The following is a 23,873-nucleotide window of genomic DNA, read 5'->3' as shown; positions in this document are numbered from 1 at the left end:
GATTGTATTAGTTCAGAATCTCAACCAAGAGATGGAATCCAACTCTATATCCACCCTGGCCATGACAAGGTTATGTGGCCAGCCATTCTACAGCACCTGCCACTTTTACCCTCCAATCTGTACAAAAAAAAATGGTGAACCTTTCACTCTCAGTGTGAGCTGGAGAAATGCCTTCCCCCAAGGCAACCTTGGATAGTGGGATCAACCATTCCTCTAGGGCAGCTGTATCTACATACAAAAGCTTGAGCAATGATGCCCAATAACCAAGTTGAAGATTTAAGGTCTACTTGGAAAGAGCTTGACTCTTGGTTTTCCTCAGGGTGAAGGGGAGGGAAGAAACAAAGGCTACACAGCAACAATTACTTTAATAGACAGATACTTAAACTATGAAGTAAGACATTAGCTACATTTTAAAGTCACTAGGGTTCCTTTGTCAGGCTGACACGCTCCAGTCCAGCTTAAGCACACGCTGGTCCTCAGTTTCAGGAGTAATACTAGTGTTCTCATACTGAAGCTAGTAACACTAGCCTTCCCTCTAGAACCTTTGCCCTTTTGACGGATCTGCCTGCAAGCCACCAACGAAGCCATTTGTGATGCACTAGAGCCTGATAAGGACAAATTTAGATCCTTCTTGGATTGTGTGAATCCTATTCAAAGTCTGTACAGCAATTTGCTATAAAACCTAGTTCCTTCATGTCATTTTCTAAAAATGATGTGAGGTTTGAATGTGATGAACCATCAAGTTGAGGAAATAATCAAGAGTTGCATGCCTTGTGCTAGTAGTGGTAAGTCATAGAAAGCCTTCAGCATTCCTCTAATATCAACCGACTATCCAAACTGTGCATGGGAGAAACTGGCTCTTGACAGAATAGGATCATTTGAAGATAGTCTGCTATGCAAAGGTTTGCCATAATAATAATAGCCACTCTGGGTCAGACCAAAAGGTCCATCTAGCCCAGTATCCTGTCTGACAGTGGACAATGCTGGGTGCTTCAGAGGGAATAAACAGAACAGGTAATCAAGTGATCAAGGGCTTACATGTTCTCCTTTTTTCAACCAAACCTTACAATGAAACTATTTGTGAACATGTTAACAAACAGGAGAAATAGAAAGTATGGAGATCAGAAGAAATTTGAAACATGAGGCTTGAAGATTTTGTTCTGTGAAGCTGCCATACAGAGTCAAAAAAGTATGTTTAAGATACTCATGTCTTTTGCAGATAACAGAAATCCATGGACATTCTGCTGTATTAACAGATGGAAGGAAAAGATTGTCCACAGCTCATGAAGAGAATGAAGACTTCCACCTTGGACCAAAGAACATTGATGACTGATAGAGATGGACAGTCTTTAGAATTTAGGAATTGCTCTAGTGCCTAGTTTTGTTCCTGCCTCTCCAGGCATTAAAAGAGCTGTGAGACAAAGGAGACTGCCTAAAAGATTGGAAGACTTACTGATTCAAGTGATCGTTTAGTCACCTCTAAGTTTTACAAGGATGACTCTAAAAGGGAAAGGGTGTGTTGTATCTAGCTAGGTGCAGACTCCTTTCCCAAGTTTGTGTTTGTAAATTTGTTTCTAGGTGGTTCCTGTAGCTTTGAGTCCAGGAACTATAGTTCCCAGGACGTACTGTGGGAGAAGGAGGAAAGAGAGAAGGAAAGGAAAAATGTGAGCTCTGTGAAAGAGTGAGGGGAATATATTTTTCCCTTTGCTGTTATCAAGCTTCCAGAGTCTTCCTCAATGGATTTCAGATACAAAAGACACCATGCAACCCAAGGGGCCAGAACCAATGAACTGAAGATGTTTTTTCAGGTCTTGTCCTTCCCCCTTGGAGCCCACCCTCTCCTTCCCTAGCAAGCTTCTCACCTCCTTAGCCGTCCTCACAAGAAGCAGCAGACCTCAAATACCTCTTGGTAAGGAGGTCCCTGGCATCATGAGGCCAGTCTGTCTTCTCATCTCTGTGCAGGCAGTTGAAACAAGAGCTGCTCTTGAGCTTTGGGACAGCTGCTCTCGCTTGACTACCTGATGAATCCTGCCCCTCCCTATGCCTCCCATTCTGAAGGAGTCAAGAATCTGCAACTGGGAAAGCAGGGGAGTTGGAGTTAATCAGGAGCCAATTCATGCCTTCCAGTGGCTCCCTCCTCCCAGCACAGGGTCAGCGCCAAGGCACTTAACAGTATCTTGAGAGTATCCATTGGAATTCAAGAACTTGTCTACATTTAGGGTTTTAGCCAATGGTATAGCTGCCCCAGTGCACATCCAATGTAGACATGCTGCATTGGTGTAAACCATGACAAGCTACACTGGGTGCAAGCTGCAGTTTACATCAATGCACTACATCTATACTGGGGCAGCTGCATTGGTGTGGATAGATCTCTAGCATAGACAAGGCTTTCTAATTCAAATAATTTAACTTACCATTAATATTCCTTCTTTGGTAATATTTACCATATTACCAGTCCAACATTTAGCCCATTAGATTTTTTTTTGCACGCACATAATTAGGATGTGTCTAAATCAAATAAAACCTTAAAGCAACTCTCGTTCTCCCCCCGCCCCCAATCTCTCATGTGCTGACCTAGTTAAGCCTATACACAGTCAAGTTTAGCAAAAATATGCCCCAGACATTAATAAATATAGGGCCGAATTCTTCAGTGGAATGTATGCACAGGGGCTCCCCCAATTAATTCAATGGGAACCCTGCACATGTATTCATGACTGGCATTAGGACCCTTAATTAGGATGTTGAGTTCCTTGACTTTTCAGTACATGTGCACAGATGTGTCATAGCACTGAGACTGATTTTTAACAAGATAGTTTCTGGCTGCTGGGAGAGCCCAGTTGCATCTAGGACTACTGTAGCTGAATATAGACAAAATTAAAGTGGGTACCTGTGACAGCTGGCTCACTGCAACATATGATATGGCTAACTGTCTGCCCTGGGGATGAGAGCTGAACAACCTGAGGTTTAAACAGCTTCTACCAAACTAGATCAAAGACTCAGGGAGATACTGAAAGGGGGAAATAAGTATTAGTGATACTTATGTTGAGGCTTGGAAAGATTAGATTTTTATTGCTAAAATGTTGATGAACATTGATTTTATCGCATATGCACAGATGAAAAAATATTTCCAATGATAATCAAAATTTACAGATAGGGCAACATAAGAAAAATACAAATTGAGACTTTAACAGTTTGATTTAAGGATATTTACTTTGTATATTTTGACATGTGATGTTGACAATTTGTATTTTAACAGTTATAAAGCTTTACCTTTTTTAATCTGAACTACAGTCATTAAATAATTGTCAGACCTCCCACTATTGCCTGATCCCCCATAATTTCGCACAACTGTGAAAATTTAAAAATAAAAAAAATGCTTAAAAATAAATATCATTATCATCCATCAAAATTAAAACTAAAAATCAAGTTCTGCCAAGCCTGCTTAAGTGGGACAGATGGGGATAACGGATACATTACATTTTTAAATTACTCATCTAGATAAGACTTGCCTATTTGGTTGCAGCCCTCTCCCCATGCCCTACAGATGCTCTTAGTTAGCAAGCTCTTTCGGGCAAGTACCATGTCTTCATGTGTCTTTGTACAGCTCCAAGCACAACAGGGCTCTGATCCTGACTGGGGCCTCCAGGTACCAATGTAATGTAAACAATGCATCTAGATCGTCTTAGTTCTTCCTACTCACTAAGGCTCTTCTTTCAGATGCTTTTCCTCATTTGGAAGATTCAACTTTTAATTTTGACCACCTTGATAATTTAACAAACTAAAATCCTAACAGTTGGATCTGGAAGAGGGAATTTTAAAGGATAAATAGCACTGGCTTAAAATAAACTAACTTGTAGCATCTTCCCCAGGGTACCAAAATGAAAGATTTATGTTCAAGCTTTTGGTTGTAGAGACAGCTCTGCATGTGTTTGCAATGTACTGAACTAATACAAAATAAGTGAGCTTTCATTGTGACATTCTGCCGTAGTTTTCCCTCATTATAAACACTAATAAGTAATAACTGATGACAAAGCATGCAGTTATACCATATGAGGTACAAGGTTTAAAAACCAATTATTTTCAGCAACAGGAGAAATGTAAGTATTTCCATATAATCTCACTTGTTGAAGTGTTATTCCCTTTATTAAAATACCTAGGTAGAGAGCTGTATTCAGAGCCTTGAGAGCCAAATCTATGTACCACCATCTGTAAGTATCTCTAAGACACATCGCTGCTATATTCCTAGTACAGATAAAGAGACATTCCAAGTATATCTTCCATATATTTACCTAGGTTGTTATACTTCACCCATTATTGTGGATTATGGGCTCTCAGGGTTTGATTCAGAGGCCATGGAAATCCAAAAAAATCTTTTCATTTATTTCAGAGGGCTGTGGATCAGGTCCTTATACTTAATATTAAGTTTAGCAAGTATGAGTTGTTACTGAGTACCAACCATACCTCAGTGCTATACAAACCAACATGAAGGCAGCTCATCCATTAGTTCTCACTAACATACCAGCTGACCACCCAAGATCAATAGAATTTGAGTTTACCAGCGCACAGTGCTCCAACTGGCCAATCAGTGACAGCAACCTGCTGCTTCAATCCACCCCTTCATTTACATTTTGAGAGTCTATCCCCTTAGCCATTTTGATTCATTCAGAGAAATGCAAATTTGAATGACCTGACCCAACAAAATACAAGAACTACTCCACTGCCACAACTTCAAGAACAGAAAAACCCTTGATTTGTCAGGATCAGCTGCATGAAACATGGCGCCTAGAGCTAGGAACTCCAAGTCCCACTACAGACATGACTCAGATTTTTCACAGGTTAGATGGGGATAAACAAGGGGGGGGGGAGAGAGAGAGACAGACAGCATCTCATACTAAGCAGCTAGGCTGCCTACTGTGGTCTTCATAAAACAGACAGAGTTCCTGCCCAAACACAGCAACTTCCAAGAGTTTTCATTAAATGTATTGAATATTATCTTTACTGATGTTAGTAGTAGAGCCCAGAGGAACAACTGTACTTACAAACAACTCTCTGCTTCACCCACACCATCACCAACTCTCCCTCTTGAGCTTGCTGCTTGCTCCTTGCTCCAGGCAGGACCTCCCATCTCTACTCTAGACTCAACTATGTTTGTTTTTAAATTAAGCCAGTCAGACCATTGCTCCCAGGTCTGGCTCTAGAGATACTGGGTCCTAAACCTTAACATACAGCAAGACTTTCCCTGCTAGGACTTCCTACCTGCTGCTGTGAGGTTTCAAACTGAGGAGGAACTTTAGGGCAAATATAATTCAACTCTAGCCCACAGCACCATGGATCACCAGAGGACTTACAACTCAACTCCATGCTGGTGAGGTATTTGAAAAGTTACTGCGCGTTCTGAAAAACAATGGTGACCTGGAGGTTCATAAACTATCACAGGAATGGGGGGCTAAGGTAAATCCAGCCAGACTGTCACAGTTTCAGGGTCACTACACTTGTATTCCCCCTCCTTGGTCCAAGCATATCAGAGGTTACCCATCAGTCTTATGGGACCCAACTAGGTCAAGACGTTACAACCCTTCTGCAAGGAGTAGGCCCCCATTGGGCAGAAGGTCATGTCCGTTTGCTGGATCAGAAAGACAGCACTGAGTCCATTTAAATTCAGGCTATTTATGCCAAAAGTCCTTTCCTTTGTCTGTTGGTCTATGGAGAATGTAGTTTGAACTAGTATATGCGAGCCTCTCCAGGAGGGGGTACCTCTCTGACAGGGGTTACAACCTGACCGATTTGTCTTAATGGCCACTCACTGTTTTTAGTTCCAATGGACCCCAATTATACTGCATAGGGTTGCAATGTGTCACATTTCTCCACCCCCACCCTGCCAGAGGTTATATACAATACCAGCACACCAAGAATATTGCACGAAAGTGCCATCTGTCATGTGGACTGTTGCTTACTTGCTTTAAAATCAACATGTGGTCAGCCAAGAGCAATTCTGTTGTCCTTTCTTCTTAGTGGCTGGAGTAGAAAAAGATTCTATTTCACTGTGAATCACTCCCAGCAAAGAAGGAAAAAGTAGATCTGTCAGTTATCTAAACAAAAGTTTCCTTGGGAAAAAAATAGTTGCTCCAGGCATTACTGCATGCAGTGATCACTAGTCAAAGCTTAGTGTCATAGACACTTCTTTTCCTTCAAGACAGAGTAAATAAGCCTGGATATTTAGATTTTTAATTGGAAATTTTATAAAACCAGAACATATGCTAGAGTTGCTCCTTGGAGCAATTTTTTTTGTAATTAATTTATAGGCCACACCCTATTCTCAAACAGATTTGAACAAAGAGATTGACACAAACCTTGCTCTAGCACTGAGTATCTGCACTATGATACAGATTACTCAAGGTGACATTAAGGAGATATTAGATATGCAAAACTAAAAAGGCTTCTAAATGAATGCAAGCTTGACGTATTCATTTGCAATTTTTCCCCTACAGCCTTGAAAGTGATACTGTTGGGAGCTATGACAGATTCAACAGCATCACTTCAAAGGGTGCGTGGGGAAATAGATCTAAAAGCTCCCAGCAGTCCTAAAAAACCCACAAATTCTATCTGAAGGGGAAAATCTCATGGAGACGACCCCCATGCCACCCTGTTGTTTTATAAGTCACTCTTAATTAACACAGCTATGTGTCATGAAATTAGTTCTTCCATCCTCATTTCAGCCTCCCTTCTCCTGACCAATTCTGATACACACCTGGAGAGGTGGGTTGGATAGGATATGCCACTAAAGGCAGATGGGCACATGACTTTTAGAAGGGAATAGGGAGCCTACTACAGCTGAGAGCATAAGAAAATCTTTTCAAACAGATTCAGGCAGAGAAATCTAGCTAGGCTTTTATATACCAGGCCTATTAGTACCGGAATTTATTTCACTCGTCATGTAGAATGGGAAGTGGGGACACTTACCTCAGAAGCACTCAAAAGGTGGGTTTTAGTTTGATCTCAAGAAGGAATAAAGGAAAGGATTTCTAGAAGCTTGAGAAGATGAGAAAAAGCTGTCAACACCTCCCCCCACAATGCTGCCTTTCAGAATGGCTATCAAGATTCATGACTAAAGGACAGGGGGCAAGAAACACTACTGGGCTTTCCACAAGAGGGACAAATTCCTGTGTACAGTGGAAATACTCCACTACATAGCCCTGAGATCCAAGTTGCCTTCCCATTCCTGAAAGGAAGGCCCAGCCCTGAACCAATTCCAATGTGGAAGTGCCTAAATCCCTTGGAAGTTTGGCTGGGTTTTGTTGGAACTGATGATCAGAAGCATAGATTAGTCAGCCCCACAAATAAAAATAATAAAATAAATAAAAGTCAGTGGTACTCCTCTTGCAGCTTCCAGGCACCGCTTTCCATCACTCTTAGTTCTGGCCAGGACTTTAAGATCTTATGTGACAACTAAGTAGCACAGGATGTGTTTCGTCAGATGGTTGGAGAGCCAGAGAGACCCACAGGATCTGTCTGGGTCCAGCAGCCTCAGTAAGTGCCATCTTTTCTCCACTAAGACTAAACAAGCCACATGTGATCTTTGAGCCTGTTGGCCTGACAGATGGCCTGACACACACACACTTTACAAATCACTCAATTGCTCTGCATCTATCAAACACTGATTTTCTGCTTGATGTTTTCCTGCCTGGAAACCTTTCTAAACATTTACAGCCACATTAAATATTACCAGAGTAATCAAACATTAATACATCAATGATTTTTACCTAGAGCAGTTGCAGTGGGCTTGTAATGGGGAATCTGATGACAGCTCTGTGGCACACATGCACTCAAAAGTAGGCATAAAAGGAAATTCACATGTGTAGCATAGTTTATACCAGTATATAAGTTACTCCTGGGGGAATTTTTTGCCACTCCGTGTGCACAGAATTCATGTCCCCTGCCGATTTCTTTGCTTACCTGCAGAAAAATGACTTTCTGACAGGGAAGCAAAGGAAAGCTGCAAGAGCAGTCACGCACCACTCCCTAGCAGCGCAGGTACATTGTTTCAGGCACCTGAACAGCTGGCAGAGAGGCAGATCACCGCAGGACTGGGGACACCCCAGCCAGTTGCTCCTGCCCTGAGCCAGGATCAGTTGCTAGTTCCGGCTAGGCTGGAGGCAGGAGAGGATGGGATTACTTCTTCCCTGCAAACCTCCCTCAGCTGCAGAAAGCTCAGCATCCTCCCCTGCTTCCTGTCCCCATCACTCCTCAGCTGCGGGGGGGAATGGGTCATTGTCACTGTTCCCCCATCCTTCCAACCCCCATGCAGCCAGACCTCCCATACCCAGACATCCCTGCCAAGCCTCACCCCATATACCCAGAAGCCCCTAGCACTCCAAACCCCACCCCACTGAACCTCAACCCCTGCACCTGGAGCCTCCTGCACCCAGACCCCCTGCCTCTGTACCCCCACCCCACCCAGCTCCCTGCACTCAAACCCCAACCTTGACGAATCTCACCCCCATGCACCACCCTGAGCTGCCCATCCAGACACCCACCCCACCAAGCCCCACTTCCCCAGCACCCAGTCTCCCCCGCTGAGCCCCAGCCACATCACCTGGAAGCCCCTGCAGAATCCCACTGCTCCTGCACCTGGAACCCCCCCCCCGAGCTTCTGTACCTCCAGATCCCCCACACCTAGACCCCCCACTGAGCTGCCTGCACCCAGATTGTCCCACATAGAACCCTCTCTCCCCACACCTGGATTCCCCACACACTGAGCCCCTCTACACTTGGATCCTGCCTGGTTGAGTCTGCCTGTCCCACACCTGGTGCACCTGGCACAGAGGGGCAGGGCCCAGGGTGTTTCTGGGGCAGGCCCAGGCCTTGTGTTGGGTCAGGTACAGCCTCACCGCTGAGTCCATGTCCCAGGGGTGGGGGTGCTGCAGGGTGATCTCCCACCTTCGTACAGCCAGTGGCCTGTGCTCCCCACTGCCATGCTGGAACCTCTGCATTTATTCAATGACAAAACTTGCAGGATTTTAAAATATTGTGCGCAGAATTTTTAATTTTTGGTGCAGAATTCCCTCAGGAGTAATAAGTGATGAGGCTCAAAGCAGAATCATACAGCATACAGGAAGCTTGTATAATCAGCCAGGGGGATATATTAAATGTATAATATAGTTACTGAAGAAGAGGTTGTGAAACTTTAGTGACATTAAACCTGGTACATGTGCCATATGCTCTGCTAGACTACCTCGGGCTGTGATCTCAGAGTTCAGTAATTCAGGAGGATTGGGCCAGGTCAGGATTTAGATGGAAAGCTAACAATACCCAAGATGCTACAGGAAGTGAGGCCAGCAATTTAATAGGTAGCACTCTTCCGCCTGAGTCTGCATGTAACTCAATGTGCTGCTGTTTTTCAGAGACAAAACCAGTTGCAGTCATTTGTCATTAGAGATTTTTCCCTCCCTAAGAGCAGCAAGTGTTCTAGACAAACTCTGATATGGGTAAATACAGTCTGACAACCTGAATTCCCCCATTTAAAATATAGCATTTTTGACTTCCCATCATAAACTCTGGTCTGGAGAAAAGGCTGCCATTTTCCCCCTTGGAGATGGCTGCATTTTACTAGGTAAAGAACTTCTTCACATGCTACCTGCCTACAGCATATGAAGTGCTTTCAAGCTTGCATGAGGTACTATAGAAATCAATAAATAATAATGTACCTTCAACTCACAGGGTTAGTAACATTTCTAGATGGTAAAGAGGTTGGATTTCCAAACATGTTGCCTGTTCAAGTCATTTACATTCGAGCAGAGCACAGAGCAAATAGATCGATAAAAATGCAATGAGGCAAACAGAGAAATGTCATCATCTCACAAAAGGCATACCAGAGACCACATGCATCTGACAGCAGCAGAAATGGACACAGATTCACGTTTGTTTTCTGTAAATGCTACATTGCAATGTTTCACTTCAACTTAAATGCAGAAGATTCATCATAATGTTTAACAGTAGGGGAAAGGAAAAGTGATCTCATGGTCAAGGCCCAGGACAATCTGAAGACTTGGATTCTTCTATTTCTGGTCCTGCCATGTAATTCTTGTGTGACATTGGACAGGGTCATCCTCACTCTCTATTTTCCCCATGTATAAAACAGGAATAATAGTGACACGAGTGTTGAGAGTCTAAATGAACATTTGTAGAATGCATTGAGAGCCTCAGATAGAAGGTGCTAGAGAAGCACAAAGCATTAATAGTTACAAGAATTTACTGTTGGATAGAGATTTTTCTGAAATATATCCCTTTGTCTCCTACTGATAGAAGGGGAATTTTATGTGTTGTGCCCTCATAAGAAAGAGGAGGGCAGCCTGCGGGCACTGCACAGTTATAAACATAGCAGGTTAGCCACCCTTACATCAATCAGTTCAAACTCAACTGTACACAATAACTATTAATTCGGCGGGGGGGGAAGAAGTGGGAGGGAGAGAAGAAAGACAGCCACCTTTCCCTCTACGGAGCATTAATATCCAGATATCATTTTGCTGTCTTTTCACTTAACCCCCATGTCCTCAATAAGTTCTCTCTCCCTACTGCCAAACGTATTTGGAAATCTGCAATGAGGAGTTAATGATTTAGAAGTCAAGAAATAGCTCTGCTCTGTACCAGAAATATAACTACCAATCAGTGTTCAATTCAAGAACAACATTTTCTAGATCACGCTATGTGTAAAATACAATAAGCAAAGGCTTCTCATTCTGACAGTCTATTTCAGGCTTCATTTGCCACAAGTTTTATGAAATGTTAACCAATAGTCAAAATTGATACATTTCTCATTTTAAAAGTAGTTTTGCTTTTTTTTTTTCTTTTTAAAAAATGTGCCACTGGCTCACTATACCTTATATTTAATGAGCCCACATTGCTTGTTTGCTTCTACTGATTTTTTTAAAGCTAAATATTAACAAAATGTTCATATAGAGTGTATAGACAGGTTTCAGAGTGGCAGCCATGTAGTCTGTATCAGCAAAAACAATGAGGAGCCCTTGTGGCACCTTAGAGACTAACAAATTTATTTGGGCATAAGCTTTCGTGGGCTAAAACCCACTTCATCAGATGCACAGTGTATAGACAGGAGAGCCAGTCCCCTGAGAGTGTATTGTAAAGCAGGAGGAATTTAGGTCCTTAAGGAACCAGAGCACCTGCTGAGATGGAAGCCTGCCTGCTCAGGATAACATCCTCTTGAGTAAGGGAGGCTCTTTGGGAGGGCTAGGAAGAGGCTTGAATATAGGAGACCAAGGGCCTCCAGGTTAGATATCCCAGGGGGAGGGGGGTTTACTATCCACTAGGCCAGCTAGCAGCTGCTATCCAAGAGTAGAGTCCCCAACTGTGCTACATCAATAGAAGAATACAAGAGCATATAGCATTGCATACACAGAATACATTCAACATAGTGAGGTTAGAAAAGTGAGTCAGATTTAGTTGGCTGAATCTAGCATCTGCAAAGGTGTTACAAGCCCACAGGGATAGGTGGCCTTGGAGTTAGCCATCAAGGGAAGGGGACTGTCCTGAGACTAAGGCTCTTTACACTGCACACTTTACAGCGGCACAGCTGTACAGTACGCAGTGTATCTGCTCTGCATCAAAAGGCTCTTCTGCCAACAAAATAAAACCACCCCCAATGAGGGGCGGTAGCGCTGTCCACACCGGCGCTTTTCATCGGTTAAACTTTTGAAAAAAAAAATAACAAACACGCCCATGACAGACAAAAGTTTTACTGATGAAAAGCGCCGGTGTGGACATAACCTAACTTTTCGGAAAAATCCACAACCAGCCAGGAAAAGCTAATGACGCTGAAAGCAGGGATGGTGTTGAATTATTAGGCAAGAGCATTTTCTGAAGGGGAAGCCAAGCTGCCAGCAAGGGGGAAGTGCTAACAAACATAGCAGTTGCTAACTCCATGAGAAACACATGGTAGCAGCAATACAGTGCTGCAGTTTTTTCATTGCTCGACTGAAGCAGACAGGGGGGAAAAGGTAGAACTCTGAGAAAGCAAGTGTTAGAAGTTGTACAAGTGCACTCAAAAAGGAACAACTAATTTAAAGGGCAGGGTGTATATGCTGCCTGGAAAATACTCAAGTGGTTCCACTTAGCACCTAGAGTAGATTTATCCCAGTTGCCAAGAAAGCAAGTAGGGGATTAAAAATAGCCATCCTGGATTAGCAGCAAAATGAAAAGAGTATTACAGCAGAAATCTTTTGAGAAGAGATGGAAGAGGAAAAGGAGAAGTCAAAGTTCAATGAGTTATCTAGAGCATGTAAGGTAATAATCACTGAAGCAAAAAATACAAGAGGGAAAGCATGGTTGCTGAAGAGAAGAACAAATTATTTTTAAACATACTAAAGGGAAGAAGTAACTGTAGGATCATTACAGAACGTAAGCAGAGAAAAACCTCATCAAGGGACATGGATCGGGGGTAAGAATTAAGTTTTCTATAATATTTACCTTCAGGGGCCATGAACATGTCCAAATAAATATGTTATAAGAATGCCTGGGATGAATGATATAACCACTATCATCGTACAGTGATTTTAAGCATAAAATCTTACACCCCAATTAATCATCATGCCCCAATGATTCATAACCATTGCCCAGAATATCAGTAGAGCTGCATGGGAACTGGCAACCCCACTAACATATACATTTGTTTTACACCTGGGATCAGCCCAGACACTTGAAAATTTTATGTTCTGTTGTTTTAAAAATACCACACATCACCATGTTATTAAATCACCTTAAAATGTGAGGGGTACCCTCCATTGCAGAAAGGAGTGGGTATAACCCAACAAGTGTGCAGTCTTACTGTTGGTAAAATCACGGAGACTATCACAAATAGATTGACGGAATGGGTTATCAAAACCTGCATGATCGTACATAAAATAAATCATCCCAAACCAAGCTACTTGCTGATGAAGACATCACATCTATTCCACCTACACTATAATTTAAACTTGTGACAAAAATCCCAACAGAGGCCAAAACTTCTGAACAAGGATGCTAAAAAGTAAAACCCTTAATCAGGACTGAAGTATCCCTCCTTAGGCATGCTGGTATGGAAATTCCTGGCACGGATTTTTAGGTTGGCCAGCCTGAACATAGATATGCAAACTGGACAGATGATCATAAACACAGATCATTGTATATATTAACGGCTCTGAAGGGAGAGAATTCACCAGTGTCTGGAGCTGAGGATGTTGCTCTTCATTTGGTCAGCTGTCTAAAGTAGGAATGCGCCTGTGGAATGAGTATGCTAATCCTTGCACTATTCTATCACCAAGAATTTCAAAGAGTCAAATATTTACTTAATTCTCTGCATCCTGCTAAGGTGGGCAGGGCTCATTATACCCATTTTACAGCGAGAAATTGGTATCACAAAGAGTTTAAATGATTTCTCCAAGGTCAGAGTAAGTCAGTGACAAAAGGACAGAACCTAGGAATCCCAATCCTCTGATTGAGCTGCTCCCAAATTTGTTGATAGACAACAAGTGGGAAACAACACTGATACCTTCAAAAAGATTTAAACACGTGAGAATCATACAAGTTAGAGATGGAAGACAACATCAGTAATAGGTCATGGTAGCCCATCTCCCCAAGGAAGGGCAGGATTGTTCCATGTTGAACATTTTCTAGTCTAAACGTGAACGTTCCAGTACGTGGGGCTTCCACCACTTCTCTAGAGGAACGATTTCACAGCCAAGTAGTTCTCATTGTCAGGATATTCCTTCCTGACAGGTAGCCTAGATTTCCCTTTTCTTATTACGGGTCCCAAAAGCATCAGGGGAATGTGTGTGACAACCTATGAAAGGGCTGATGGATTCTAGCAGGAGCAAATACACATGGATATATTGTGGAACTAAGAGTCAGAAGGCAAATCCTGCATCAGAGAGGCTCTATAAAAAGGGAAGTTGCACACCACCACTGGGGACCAATCTAAAGTTCTCATCCTGGTTTGGTCATCTTACCTGGTCATGGAGAGGGCACAGGGAAGAGCTTTTAAACAAGCTATGGAAGATCCTTGGCTTTAATGTTACAAAGAACATCTTAGATTTGTAGGATTGGGAGAAGGACTGACATCCTAATTATGGGAGTTCACCAACATATGGAAGGCTCTATTCAAGTTAAGATGCAAAAGGACACAAGGGATATAATGTGTCTGTAGCTACACTCCACAGTATGCTGATACTCAGCTCAAACTCTTCTCATCAGACCCAGACATCCTTCACCAACCTCTTGGTGTTTGGGAGAGCTCAGACTTAAACGTAAGCAAGCTGGTTGAAGTTGAGTGACAAGAGCCTGGTCTACACTATGCGTTTAAACCGGTTTTAGGAGCATTAAACCGATTTAACGCCACACCCGTCCACACTAAGAGGCCCTTTATATCGGTATAAAGGGCTCTTTAAACTGGTTTCTGTACTCCTCCCTAACAAGAGGAGTAGCGCTAATATCGGTATTACCATATCGGATTAGGGTTAGTGTGGCTGCAGATCAACGGTATTGGCCTCCGGGCGGTATCCCACAGTGCACCACTGACCGCTCTGGACAGCAATCTGAACTCGGATGCAGTGGCCAGGTAGACAGGAAAAGCCCCGCGAACTTTTGAATATTTCCTGTTTGCCCAGCGTGGAGCTCCGATCAGCACGTGTGGTGATGCAGTTAAAAATCAAAATAAAGAAAGAGCTCCCGCATGGACCATGCGGACGTGATCGCTGTAAGGGCAGGCAAATCTGTTCTATCAGCGCTCCGTTACAGAAGACGAATTAAAAAACATTTTTAAAAAATCTCCAGACAGACACCATAGCAGGGACTCAGCGCACTGCTGCGTGACAAGCATAACGGAAAGCCAAGGAATCAAATGGACGCTCATGGACTGGAGGACTCAAGCTATCCCACAGTTCCTGCAGTCTCTCTGAAAAGCATTTGCATTCTTGGCTGAGCTCCAAATGCTTCTAGGGTCAAACACAATGTCCGCGGTGGGTCAGGGCATAGCTCGGCAATTTACGCACCCCCCCACCCACCCCCAGAAGTGAAAGGGAAAACAATCCTCTCTTGACTCTTTTACATGTCACCCTATCTTTACTGAATGCTGCAGATAGACACGATGCTGCAGCACTCAACACCAACATCCTTGCTCCCCCCCGCCATGGGTGGCTGATGGTGCAAAACGACTGGTACCCGTCCTCATCATCAGCCTATTGGCACATGGGGCAGTGCAAAAGGGCTGGTAACCATGCTGACTAGCATCCGTCAGGTCGATCAAGGGCGCCTGGCCCTAATTTTTCCTGGTAGATGGTGCAGTATGGCTGGTAACCATCGTCATCATAGCAACAGGGGGCTAAGCTCCGTCAGCCGCCACCCTTCATGTGTAAAAAAAAGATTCAATTGCCCCGGACTAGCAGAGGGATGCTGGGCTCCTCTCCTCCACACTCCTTACTGTCCTGTCTGGACTATCATAGCAGCTGGAGGCTGCCTTCCACTCATTTCTCACTAACAAGTCAGTGTGTCTTATTCCTGCATTCTTTATTACTTCATCACACAAGTGGGGGGACAATGCTACGGTAGCCCAGGAAGGCTGGGGGAAGAACGGAATCAACAGGTGGGGTTGTTGCAGGAGCATCTCCTGTGAATAGCATACATCTCATAATTTCTGCAGGATCTGACACAGAGCAGCTGTGCTCTCTGATACAGTGGTTCTCTAGTACACTTGCCCATATTCTAGGCAGGACTGATTCTATTTTTAGATACCAAAAAGGAGGGATTGACTCAGGGAGTCATTCCCAATTTTGGCTTTTGCGCCCCTGGCTGATCTTAGCCAGGGGCACTTATGACAGCAGCAAATGGTGCAAAAGGACTGGTAACCATGATCATCTTATTACCAATTTATGGTATGGTAGATGGTGCAGTATGGCTTGTAACCATCTCTGCTGTCATGCAAAAGCAAAAGCATGCTTCTGTGTAGCGCTGCTGAATCGCCTCTGTGAGCGGCATCTAGTACACATACGGTGACAGTCACAAAAGGCAAAACAGGCTCTATGATTGCCATGCTATGGCATCTGCCAGGGCAATCCAGGGAAAAAAGGCGCGAAATGCTTGTCTGCCGTTGCTTTCCCAGAGGAAGGAGTGACTGACGACATTTACCCAGAACCACCCGCGACAATGATTTTTGCCCCATCAGGCACTGGGATCTCAACCCGGAAATTCCAAGGGGCGGGGTAGGCTGCGGGAACTATGGGATAGCTACGGAATAGCTACCCACAGTGCAACGCTCCAGAAATCAACGCTAGCCTCGGACCATGGACGCACACCACCGATTTAATGTGTTTAGTGTGGCCACGCGCACTCGATTTTATACAATCTGTTTTGCTAAACCGGTTTATGTAAATTCAGAATAATCCCGTAGTGTAGACGTACCCAAGGAAAGGCATAATAAAATAAGGTAATCAGCTTCACCATTATCAACATGCCCCATAATGTTGGGGTCTTAGATGCCTCACTGCTTCTATATTGCCAGCTTCATCGGTGGCCAGATATACCTCATCCACACCCATGAATCCTCCTAAGGCTGGCCAAGATTAAATCTAGAAGTAAAGGAGGCAAAAGAGTGTAACCATTGTAACAGGGTCAATGTGGAACTAACCAAGAAAGCCACTTGGTGGTTACAGCTATAGCAGGGAGCAGCTGCCCTCCTGAATGGAACAAGAGAAAAAACACACCACATCCATGCTTAGCAACCTGCACTGGCAGACAGGTGAAATTCAAGGTGTTGGTCACTACCCACAAATCCTTTAATGGCCTAGGGCCCCCACTTACTTTAAAGACCAGCCTCTCCATCTCTGACCCAACCCTGTACAGATCACTCAAACTCATTGTCCCAATAGTAAGGTTGTTAGTAGCCAAAAGCAGGATGTTCTCAATAAAGCACTTGCAGCAGGATATGGCTAAATGTGTTTCTATTGGGTGCATCTCTTTACCCAAATTTTATCTGTTTATGAGCTATGAAATCCTGGGCTCTTAGCCAACTGGCCTCACCTCCTTCAAAGCTGCAAGTTACATGAGACTGGCATTTTTGCTTCTTTTATTTAGAATTATTTATTACCATATTTAAGCCACAGAGCACACCCAGAGGCCACAGACACCCTATAGATACAGGTAACTAATGTGAACACTACTGAAAGCGTACGTCATGCACCTCTACATAAGCAACATCAGTTCTATCAAAAGAACCACAACTCTGCTCCCTCCCTCTTTAAGACACTCCCCAAACCGGATCAACCTCATTAGTGGCCTTCTGCTCTTAGAGCTGCTCTCTTCACACAGCTCTTCCACTAAAGAGAAGAAATAAGGCTTGCAGGGAGGCTAGATCTAGGCCCATCTGATCGCTAATGGCAGCAAATTCCGTAGGCAAGGAAATGCTGCCCACAGTATTGGGTACTGAAACAAGATCAGAAATCAGAGGGCCTTCCTCTGCCAGCTTCCTTCTCCCAAATGATATATATTTAGGATTTTCTGCCCCAGGAGGTGCTGGAAGAATCTACTTCACTGGGTTCCAAGAAAAAAAAAATCTAACAGTTCCATCCCAGTGTGTAAATGGGATTAGGTACACTAGCCGCAGTGACTGAGGTTCACTAGCACTGAGTTTAAACTAAGCCAAGGAATTTCCCTCCAGCACATGTTGGCTGAGACCTGCAGCGAGGAGTCCGCTCTCCTCCAGGGCACAGTCTGAGTGAGAATCTATTAGGTTCACATGGCCATATCCCATACAATTGCTTCACTATGATTGAAGGAGGGTAACCTTGATCCCAATCTCCTGCATCCATTCTTTATGGTTCACTTAGAGCATAGTTAATAGTGCAGAAGAAATAAGCAATTTCATCAATTAAAATCAATGATGTAACAAAACCCTAACATCCCAATAACAGTACTACAAAAAGGCATTCAACATAAGAACAGATCTAATTTAGCCTGCCAGCACAGTCCAGCCACAGCATGAATCTTATAGAAGCAGGTCACACCCATGAATGCTATACTGCAAGAAACTGTCTCTCTCCATATTAAAAAAACCCACAGCTGGACATTTCTAAAATTAAGCCAAATTATTCAAGTGCAAGGGTGTTGATTCCCCCTCACGTCAAAGAAATTAGCACTCATAGCAACAGTGCAAATGAAGGCAGCAGATTTTCAGTGAAGTGCAATCACACTGTTTTTAATGAATGTGCAGCTATATTAGTGTTCAGTGCAACTACTATCTGGGCACATGCTACCATGGGAAGGCACAGTCAATGGTGCACAAAAAAATGCAGAGACAGCACCACACCTGGTGGGCTGATGGCACTGAATCACAGTACCACGCCTTATTTACTACTGGACCAGATGTAAACACAGTGACAGGCATAGCCTCATTCAAGCCACCTGCTGCTTTCATGCACCTAGGACCTTATATAATGAATTCCCTTTAATGGCTTTTCGAAAAGCCACCCAAGCTCTGTTTGCCAGATGAGGTGTAGGAGCATGGCAGCTGTGGGTTTTTCTGCAGAGGTCACCTGAGGGTTGATTAAACTGGTATAATACAGGGGAATCCTGCAGTTTTTGCAGCTCAAGAATGCAGGGCTCAGAAAGCAGTAGGAGAAGTAGCAGTAGCAATACAGCTGCTAAGCAGCATACAGTAGAGAGAAAGACAGAGGATTGCAAGTGCTACACATGTAAAATAAATAAAACCCATTCCAGCACAAACAACTCATCCCCCTTATGCACACGCCCTACCCCATACCAATATACACCCCAGCACATCCCACTGCAGCCCTGTAATCCACACACCCTTTATCACAATACCATTGAACAGACCCTACGATGTGAAGAGTTTGAACCATACACTCCCCCTTTCCCTATATCCTCACAGCCCCCATAATAATCAGCACCTCATGGACATCCCTACCCCCCACACACATCCTAGAGTACGCTCACTATACCCTGCACACACCCATATGCATCCCTACCCCATATCAGTGTGCAGCCTGCCAACACCCAACCCTTACGCCCTTCTCACTTGCCACATATACATACCCCCAACCCCAGCCCACCCTCTTTTGCACTTGCCCCTTCACCCCAGTCCCCATATCCCATACTACCCTACATCCTCATAAACCCCTGTTCAGATACCCCCAGCAACCCTTCCCCACAGCATGTTAGACACCCACACCCCACAGCAGGGGGGGCATTAAAACCCAACACCACTAGCACAGACCCACCCACCCAAAGAACCCCAACCCAGCAGAGGGGAGGGGAATGCGGTGGAGCTATGAGGGAGGGTTTTGGGAGGGAGGGGGGGTAGGGCTATGAGGCAGGGGACACAGTAGGGGTGGGGCTGTAAGGGGAGAGGACACAGACCCCAAACCAGCAGTGGGGAGGGGGACACGGTGAGGGGAGGGGGCTGAGAGAAGAAGTGGATGCTGAGGCTGTAAGGGGGCCTTTGGACCCTAGCCCAGCAGGGGGAGGATGCTGTGGCAGTGGGGCTGTGAGGGGAGGTCTGAGAGAAAAAGGGGATGCTGGGGGTGAGGTTGTGATGGGGGGGGTCTCAGAGGAAAAGGGGATGCGGGGAGTCAGGCTATGAGGGCACACAGACCCCAGCCCAGCAGGGGAGGACATGGTGGGGTTGGGCTGTGAGGGGGTTTGAGAGAAGAAGGGAATGCTGGGGTGGGGGCTGTGAAGGGCATACGGACCCTAGCCCAGCAGGAGAGGACACGGTGGGGGTGAGGGTTTGAAGGGGGGGGTCCGAGAGAAGAAGGGGATGCTGCGGGTGGGGCGGCGAGGGGCACACAGACCCCAGCCCAGCAGGGGGAGGACACGCTGAGGGTGTGGCTGTGAGGGGGCTGTGATGGGGGTCCGAGAGAAAAAGGGGATGCTGGAGGGCTGTGATGGGGCAGTGATTGGGGTCTGAGAGACGTGGATGCTGGGGTGGGGCTGTGAGGGGCTGTGATGGGGGTCCGAGAGAAAAAGGGGATGCTGGGGTGGGGCTGTAGGGGGCAGTGATGGAGGGTCCGAGAGAAAAAGGGGATGCTGGAGGGGGCTGTGATGGGGCAGTGATTGGGGGTCTGAGAGAAGTGGATGCTGGGGTGGGGTTCTGGGAGGGCGTCTGAGAGAAGAAGGGAGGCTGGGGTGGGGCTGTGGGGTGTCTGAGAGAAGTGGACGCTGGGGTGGGGCTGTGGGGGTGTCTGAGAGAAGAAGGGGACGCTGGGGGTGGGGCTGTGGGGTCTGACAGAAGAAGGGGACGCTGGGGTGGGGCTGTGAGGGGGTGTCCGAGAGAAGGGGACGCTGGGGTGGGGCTGTGAGGGTCTGACAGAAGAAGGGGACGCTGGGGTGGGGCTGTGAGGGGGTCTGACAGAAGAAGCGGATGCTGCGGGTGGGGCTGCGAGGGGCACACGGACCCCAGCCCAGCAGCGGGGAGCGGCAGGCGCTGGCGGAGGGGAGGGCGCGGGGGGAACAGGTGCCGTGGGGGGGGAGGGGGGTCCCCGCACCTACCTCTCCGCCATCTTCCCGGCGGCTCGCTAGCGCGCGGCAGGCTGGGTGCGCAGAGCGGCGGCCCCCGCCCGCCAGCCCATGGCCCCAGCGGCTCCGGCTCCCGACACCGACTGAGGCTCCGGCTCTGGCTGCAGCCCCGCCGCGTCCCCCCGTCACCATCGACAACCTGACCTCACCCGGCCGCAGCCAACCAGGCGCCGCCGGGGGCGGAGCCTGCGGTCCAAGCCCCGCCTCCCGCCCAGGTGCTCATGGGAGGTGTAGTTCCTGCCCGGGGAGTCAGGGGTCGCAGAAGCTCCAGCCCACCTGTGGGCAAGAATTGGGCCCGGTCCCTAGCACTCACCTGTAACTCTGCCTATGCCAATCTATTTCTGTTCCAGAATTTCCTAGAATCTGCCCATTTCTGCCAGCCCCCCTACCAGGGGGGCTGGAGTAGGGTGACCAGATGAGATGAAGAAAATATTGGGACACATGGGCGGGGTGGGGTCTGTCGGCAGAGCAAAACATGAAAAAAAAAGCCAAGTGCTGCCAGCGGAGCGAAATATCGGGACAAATTGCATCCTGACCAAAGATCGGTCAGGACGCGGGACAACCACCCAAATATCGGGACTATCCCGATTTTATTGGGATGTCTGGTCACCCTATGCTGGAACAACGTAGGGGTGCTGAGAGCCATTGAACCAAAATGTAAACCCCAGCTATGATGGAAACCACTTCAAGCCAAGGGGTGCAGCTGCACCCCCAGCACCCCTAGCTACAGCACCTAGGCCCCCTACTCACATTCCATCCCATTAAAGCTTATGCTCAAATAAATTTGTTAGTCTCTAAGGTGCCACAAGTACTCCTGTTCCATCCTCTGTATTTTAATCACCTGGGAGATCCACATTCAGGAAGTGGGGCCTATTGTGCTAGGTGCTGTGCAACCAAAATGGGTGACATTGACGGGCCTGTCATATGCAGGTTGTCAGACCAAATGATCTCTTGGTTTCTTCTGGTCTTAAATCTCTGAATCAATAAACAAAAAGACAGTCCCAGCACTGGAACATTTACAGTTCGAATAACTCTAGTATATAATCACCCCCATTTAATTTTAACTTATGCAAGCTAGTTGTTTATAATCTACCTATTTTTAGCAACATTTTGCACATTTCATACTTACTGGCGGTGGATTATTTTGAATTGTACTGCTGCACTTGAGATGTATTTTTAAATTATGTTAAAGGTACATGGTGCATACAGAATAGGGGTTTTAGGATTTCTGTAATGCAATCTTTTATTCTTATTTTAACTATACAGTAGGATTTAGAAGCTTCACTTGAGATCAGGACCCCATTGTGCCAGGCACTGTATACAAAACTTTGCATCGGCCTTCATGGCTGAGGATGTGAGGGACATTCCCAAACCTGAGCCGTTCTTTTTAGGTGGCAAATCTGAGGAACTGTCCCAGATTGAGGTGTTATTAGAAGAGGTTTTGGGACAAATTGATAAACTAAACAGTAATAAGTCACCAGGACCAGACGGTATTCATCCAAGAATTCTGAAGGAACTCAAATGTGAAATTGCTGAACTACTAATTGTGGTATATAACCTATCATTTAAACCATCTTATGTATCAGATGACAGGAGGATAGCTAACGTGAGGTCAATTTTTACCAAAGGTTCCAGAGGAGATCCCGGTAATTACAGGCTGGTAAGCCTAACTACAGTACCAGCCATGAAACCATAATAAAGAACAGAATTGTCAGTCACATAGATGAACATGATAACCTCGTTATCTCGTTATCTCTAGCTTGCTTCTTGCTTGCATATATAAACCTGCCCCTGGAAATTTCCACTACTTGCATCCGAAGAAGTGGGTATTCACCCACGAAAGCTCATGCTGCAAAACGTCTGTTAGTCTATAAGGTGCCACAGGATTCTTTGCTGCTTCTACATGATTTGTTGGGGAAGAGTAAACGTGGTTTTTGTAAAGGGAAATCATACCTCGCAAATCTACTAGAATTCTTTGAGGGGGTCAGCAAACATGTGGACAAGGGGGATCCAGTGGATATAGTGTCCTTAGATTTTCAGAAAGCCTTTGACAAGGTCCCTCACCAAAGGCTATTAAGCAAAGGAAGCTGTCATGGGATAAGAGGGAAGGTCACCCTCATGGATCAGTAGGTGGTTAAAAGATAGGAAACAAAGGGTAGGAATAAATGGTCAGTTTTCAGAATGGAAAGAAGTAAATAGTTGTGTCCCCCAGGGGTCTGTACTGACACTAGTACTATTCAACATATTCATAAATTATCTGGAAAAAGGGCTAAACAGTGAAGTGGTAAAATTTGTAGATGATAAAAAATTACTCAAGATAGTTAAGTCCAAACCAGACTGCAAAGAGTTACAAAGGAATCTCAAAAAACTGGGTGACTGGGCAACAAAACGGCAGATGAAATTCAATGTTGATAAATGCAAAGTAATGCACATTGGAAAGCATAATCCCAACTATACATATAAAATGATGGGATCTAAATTAGCTGTTACCACTCCAGAAAGAGATCTTGGAGTCAGTGGATAGTTCTCTGAAAACATCCACTAAATATGCAGCGGCAGTCAAAAACGTTAACAGAATGTTGGGAATCATCAAGAAAGGGACAGATAATAAGACAGAAAATATCATGTTCCCTCTGCATAAATCCATGCTACACTCACATCTTGAATACAGTGTGCAGATGTGGTTGCCCCATCTCAAAAAAGATATATTGGAATTGGAAAAGGTACAGAAAAGGGCAACAAAAATTACTAGAGGATGGAATAGCTTCCATCTGAGGAGAGATTAATAAAACTGGGACTTTTCAGCTTGGAAAAGAGACGACTAAGGGGGGGATATGATAGAGGTCTATAAAATCATGACTAGTTTTGAGAAAGTAAATAAGGAAGTGTTATTTACTCCTCATAACAGAAGAAATAGAGGTCACTAAATGAAATTAATAGGCAGCAGGTAAAAACAAAGAAAAGGAAGTATTTTTTCACACAACGCACAGTGAACCTGTGGAACTCTTTGCCAGAGGATGTTGTGAAGGCCAAGACTATAACAGGGTTCAAAACAGAACTAGATAAAATCATGGAGGAAAGGTCCATTAATAGCTATTAGCCAGAAAGTGCAGAGATGGTGTCCCTAAACTCTGTTTTCCAGAAGCTGGTATGTTTGCCAGCCCTCCAGCATTATCCTGGAGTCTCCAGGAATTAAAGATTAATATTCTATTAAATATTATGTCATGTGAGGAAACCTCCAGGAATATGTCCAACCAGAACTGGCAACCCTAGAAGCTGGGAATGGGCGACAGGGAATG

At 45.1% G+C, this 23,873-nt stretch overlaps 1 protein-coding gene across 5 annotated transcripts in view; it reads right to left on the bottom strand.

Moving 5' to 3' along the window:
• The window catches only part of ARHGAP39 (Rho GTPase activating protein 39), a 370,894-nt gene extending 350,199 nt beyond the window's left edge, over positions 1 to 20,695 (bottom strand). For all 5 annotated transcript variants that reach the window (XR_005593866.1, XM_039523605.1, XM_039523606.1 and 2 more), the window contains exon 1: positions 20,548 to 20,695. Coding sequence is in view for 4 of the 5 variants with exons in the window: in XM_039523605.1 (XP_039379539.1) it covers positions 20,548 to 20,558 (11 nt within the window). In the remaining variant the exon portion in view is untranslated. The remainder of the gene's footprint in view (positions 1 to 20,547) is intronic.
• Between the last annotated feature and the right edge of the window lie 3,178 nt (positions 20,696 to 23,873).

Source organism: Mauremys reevesii, linkage group 2 (genome assembly GCF_016161935.1).
Source record: "Mauremys reevesii isolate NIE-2019 linkage group 2, ASM1616193v1, whole genome shotgun sequence".
Taxonomy (NCBI): Eukaryota; Metazoa; Chordata; order Testudines; family Geoemydidae; genus Mauremys; species Mauremys reevesii.
Note: the sequence above shows the minus strand (reverse complement) of the source record. Positions and strands in the feature narration are given on the sequence as shown.